Source organism: Oryzias melastigma, linkage group LG20 (genome assembly GCF_002922805.2).
Source record: "Oryzias melastigma strain HK-1 linkage group LG20, ASM292280v2, whole genome shotgun sequence".
NCBI classification, from domain to species: Eukaryota; Metazoa; Chordata; class Actinopteri; order Beloniformes; family Adrianichthyidae; genus Oryzias; species Oryzias melastigma.
In genome coordinates, this window is record NC_050531.1 from 14567711 (window position 1) to 14571684 (window position 3974).

Sequence of the window (3974 nt, forward strand, 5' to 3'; positions counted from 1 at the left end):
AAAAAAAAATATTTTTTAACTCAACATGCATAGTGTGAAGAACACTTTTTATTTTATCACCAGTGGACAGAACGAGGAACCTTTGCTGGAAGCTGAACCCCATTTAGTTTTGATGATCTGTGTTGTTTGTATTTCTGCTGCCACTGGGATTAAGATCCTTTCATTCATTATTCCAAACACAAAAACTGACAAAAAATACATGACTACCTCTCAGCATCAGTTTTCTTTTTGAATTGCTAGCCTTTTGAGGGAGATGACCTCCCTGAAGCCACTGCCAAGGAGATCGACCTGCTGATGGAGCAGCCAGACCTGTTCTGGAAAGGTGTGTGTGTTCCTGAGTTTGATTGAATATATTTGTGTCTTCTGTTGTTGTTGACATGAGGCAAAGAAATGTATTTTATTGTAAGTGAAGAGTAAAAAAAGAAAGCAATTTGGACTGAATGTGTCGTGAAAAGAGAAGGTTTATCTTCTGGAAAATGGAAAACTCAGGGGGGTGGAGGCAGAATTTAGAAGTGTCCTACTTTATGAACAGATTGTTTCTGAGCAAAGACAAAAAAGGACAAATCATGAGTAGTTAGACCTTGTGGGCTTTTAATTTAGTTTTTTTAAAAAGCCACAAACTTTTAACCAAATGTCTCCAAACCAAGTTCTTCTGGAGCTACATTTTTATTTCTCCAATCTTTGGCTTTCTTGGGTCATTTTTTTTAGATTATTTAGATTTTTACATCAAAGATGACTGAGCAAAATTATAGTGAATGGTTTATTCTACTTTTCATACAAATTCCATGTTTGATTTGTCTTTTCAGTTTTTAATTCAAGATAAATCTGTTGCACCAGGAGCATCTCATTCGATGTTTTTAGAAAAATATAACCCTGATATCCTTCAATTATTATTAATATTTAAAAGCAACATTTCATTTTTAAAAAAAGCATAAATAAAGTCTGTTTATCTAAACATTAAATGTGATTTGGGGGCTCTCGTGGGTTTTAGTCGTCAGGAAACTGCCCCAAAATGGCCCAAACCCAGACTAGTTTGCAAAAATATGGACAACTTTGTGGAATAATTTGTCAAGTTAAATTGCAATTAAAATGATAAATAAATAGTAGTTTTTTATGAACAAAAAGCTTTTTTGGTCTAAAAAAATTTTGAAAAAAATGCCTTATTTTTTTAACTGTGTTGTGAATATTTGTTAAACAGAAGTGGAGCGGCATCAGACGGAGGACCTAATCAAAGACCAGGGGATCCTTTCCTCTATTGATCAGTGAGTTTGACAGTTTTTTCTGCTCCTTCCATAGGGATGCTAGAGCTCATTCTTTTTCTCTTCCAGTTAAGAGCAGGAATCTTCACCAACCGCATGCATGGTTCTGGTTTCAGGCTAAAGGAGACTATGTTAGGAGCGGAGCAGGACAGTGTGTCGCTGCTAGACGAGGAGGCTGATCAACCGGTGAAGCGTCTTGCAGCCGCTGCTGCTCTGGAGATGACGCCTCAACACGTTGCCATGCCAACTCCACCCAGAAAAGCATCCAAGACCCACGGAGATGAACCAGCGGGAATTTGGGATGAAGAGGTGAGCTGCAACTGAAGCTGACGAACCACAGACTTTATTTAATTTTATTAAAAAGCGATACATTTTAATGAATATGTGATGAAAATGTTTTGCTTTTTGTTTTTTTTAACTTTGGTCCTCTACTCTCAGGTGGCAGTTCCTCCTCTTCGGAAGAGCAGACGCAGAAGACAGCTGGTTTTTGCAGACGCACAGGTCCAGTTATCTCACAGCGCCATGCAGGAGCAGATTGGAAACCCACAGACTGAGACGCTGAATCTGGTAGATGAATCCTGCATCACTTCAAGAAAATACAACAAAAAATCAATAAAACTAAATACTTCAGATTTTAAATAAGGTTTGTTTTAGATATTAGTGTAAAAATCTAATTTTAATTTAATACATCTGCCTCCATTGCATGTTGATTAATACTTGCATGCACAATTTCCTGGGAGTCTCTTCTGTTCTGTAATCAACTTCTTGCCAATAAAGCATCGATTCACTAGAACTCCAGTTAATGAAACTGCTGCTATCTATAAAGCCAGTGGATGAGAGTTTATTGATTTCATTTCCTTTCTTTTTCTTCTTCATAATCTCCTGTTCCTTCCCTTAAGCTTCTACCTCTTCATTTCAAAGGGTTCTCTATCAATGCTGTCAATGTAATGTATCTTCTTGTCAGGCTGAGGTGATTCTGGACTTAACTTCTATCAAGTGTGACACTCCTGCTCGGCTCTTTGGCGCCCCCTGTGGAGGTTGGTAGCAAGACAAAAAAGATTTAGACATGAAAGATTTATTTAAGAAGTCTGTTTTATTCATTTGCTATTGAAGAAACTCTCCAAATTTTCTCCTCGTTAGTAATTTTCCAACTCGAGCGGTTGGATTCATCCCTGAACTGCACTGTGGTCTCCCGCCACAGCTCTGGTACAAACTAACCATAAGAGCCTTTCATATGTTCTACCTTTAACTCCTTCAAAGCTCTTCTGCACCCCGACCTCCTGTCGCTATGGAAACAGCAGGCCTCAGTCTCCGTCCTGCCGGGAGAAAGGCGGAGTGAGGAGGAGGAGGAGGGCATGGAAATTCTCAGGGCGGAGAGGAAGAGAAGGCACTCACGCATGAAGGAGGTGAGAGGGTGGTCGATAGTGATGATTGATTATGTCCTTCGCTTTGGTAAAAAAGTTGTAAATTTGACAGCAGGTTTTTTTTTTCTAAATGTTGTTTTTTTTCCTGTTTTGTCTTAGATGTCTGGTATGTCAGGACTCCAACTTTCAGAGCACTCATGTGAGTTTGCTGCAGTTTTGTCTAGCTCTTATTTTAAGCTGCACAATCAAACAATATTTTACTTTTTGTCTGTGTGTGAAAAGCTATGTCAGATGTGATCCATGACCTGTCCAAAGAAGATAAATCTTCAAGCGATGTGCTGACTCCTACCAGCAGATGGTGAGTGTCAGAGGAACAGCAGTCTAGTGGAAGAAGTAAGAAAGTTTTCACTCTGTGGTGTTTGAGTGCAGGTCTCTGCAGGAGGAGGTCCAGCCATCTATGGAGCCCATCATGGAGGAAAACATCGCGATGCCTGAGGTTCCCAGTGACACTGAAGACGGGAACATGTTGAGGTACTCGCTGCAGAACATGCGAGAGCCCCAACGTACATGTGCACACTGATAGAGACATGAATAACTAGTAAAGGCTATTTCTGTGTAGCAAGATGACACACTTTTATAAGTAGATCAATTCGTATTTCAAATTAAAAAGTACACCTGAGGAATAAAAGTAAGCTCCAGGCTTTTCCATCTCTAAACTTACTGACTCCTGGCAATCAAGATCATGCGGGAATTGTCCTATCTAACACTTTCTAATACTTTTCTTGGATCATTTTTATCAGTAGTCATCATGTGACTGTTCCGTTTTGACATTTTGGCTAAAATTTGTTTTTTGAATGATGTTTTGATTATGTCCTGCACTGCAAGGACCGTACTGATTTTGCAATTTCTCTTTCTTACTGCATGTTTTAGTGAAGCATCCACCAACATGTGTACGCAACTACCCGAAAAAAATGAATTTTTGACAAAATGAACTAAAAAGAATGAATGAAACACACATGTCGGGGTTATCCAAAGGAAGTTTTGAAATTATTATGGGGTGGCCACAGGTCCTATGGCTTGTATGTTTTGGCAAGCATGAAATTTGGTGACTTTTATATTTTTGCACAGTATGGGACAACTTCTGTTAGAGCGATCTTCACGAAATTTCGCCCACATGCCACTTAGTTAAGTCTACAAAAACAACTGTTAGTTCTTTGATCTTTGACCTCAGGAAGTGACCACTATTTGGAATTTAAAAAAGATAAAAAAAACAGAAAAACAACTTTAGTATCTCTACAAATTGAAACTCATCCTAGGGATTTCAATCTATCGTCTCATAGCCCTTTGAGCA

The 3974-nt window shown here is 38.8% G+C and overlaps 1 protein-coding gene across 1 annotated transcript in view; it reads left to right on the plus strand.

Moving 5' to 3' along the window:
- Positions 1-3974, plus strand: part of rec8b (REC8 meiotic recombination protein b) — a 12026-nt gene that overhangs the window by 6527 nt on the left and 1525 nt on the right. The window contains exons 8-16 of the mRNA XM_024280534.1: positions 241-322; positions 1199-1262; positions 1376-1568; positions 1698-1826; positions 2224-2296; positions 2520-2665; positions 2783-2822; positions 2906-2981; positions 3053-3154. Of these exons, the coding sequence (XP_024136302.1) occupies positions 241-322; positions 1199-1262; positions 1376-1568; positions 1698-1826; positions 2224-2296; positions 2520-2665; positions 2783-2822; positions 2906-2981; positions 3053-3154 (905 nt within the window). The remainder of the gene's footprint in view (positions 1-240; positions 323-1198; positions 1263-1375; positions 1569-1697; positions 1827-2223; positions 2297-2519; positions 2666-2782; positions 2823-2905; positions 2982-3052; positions 3155-3974) is intronic.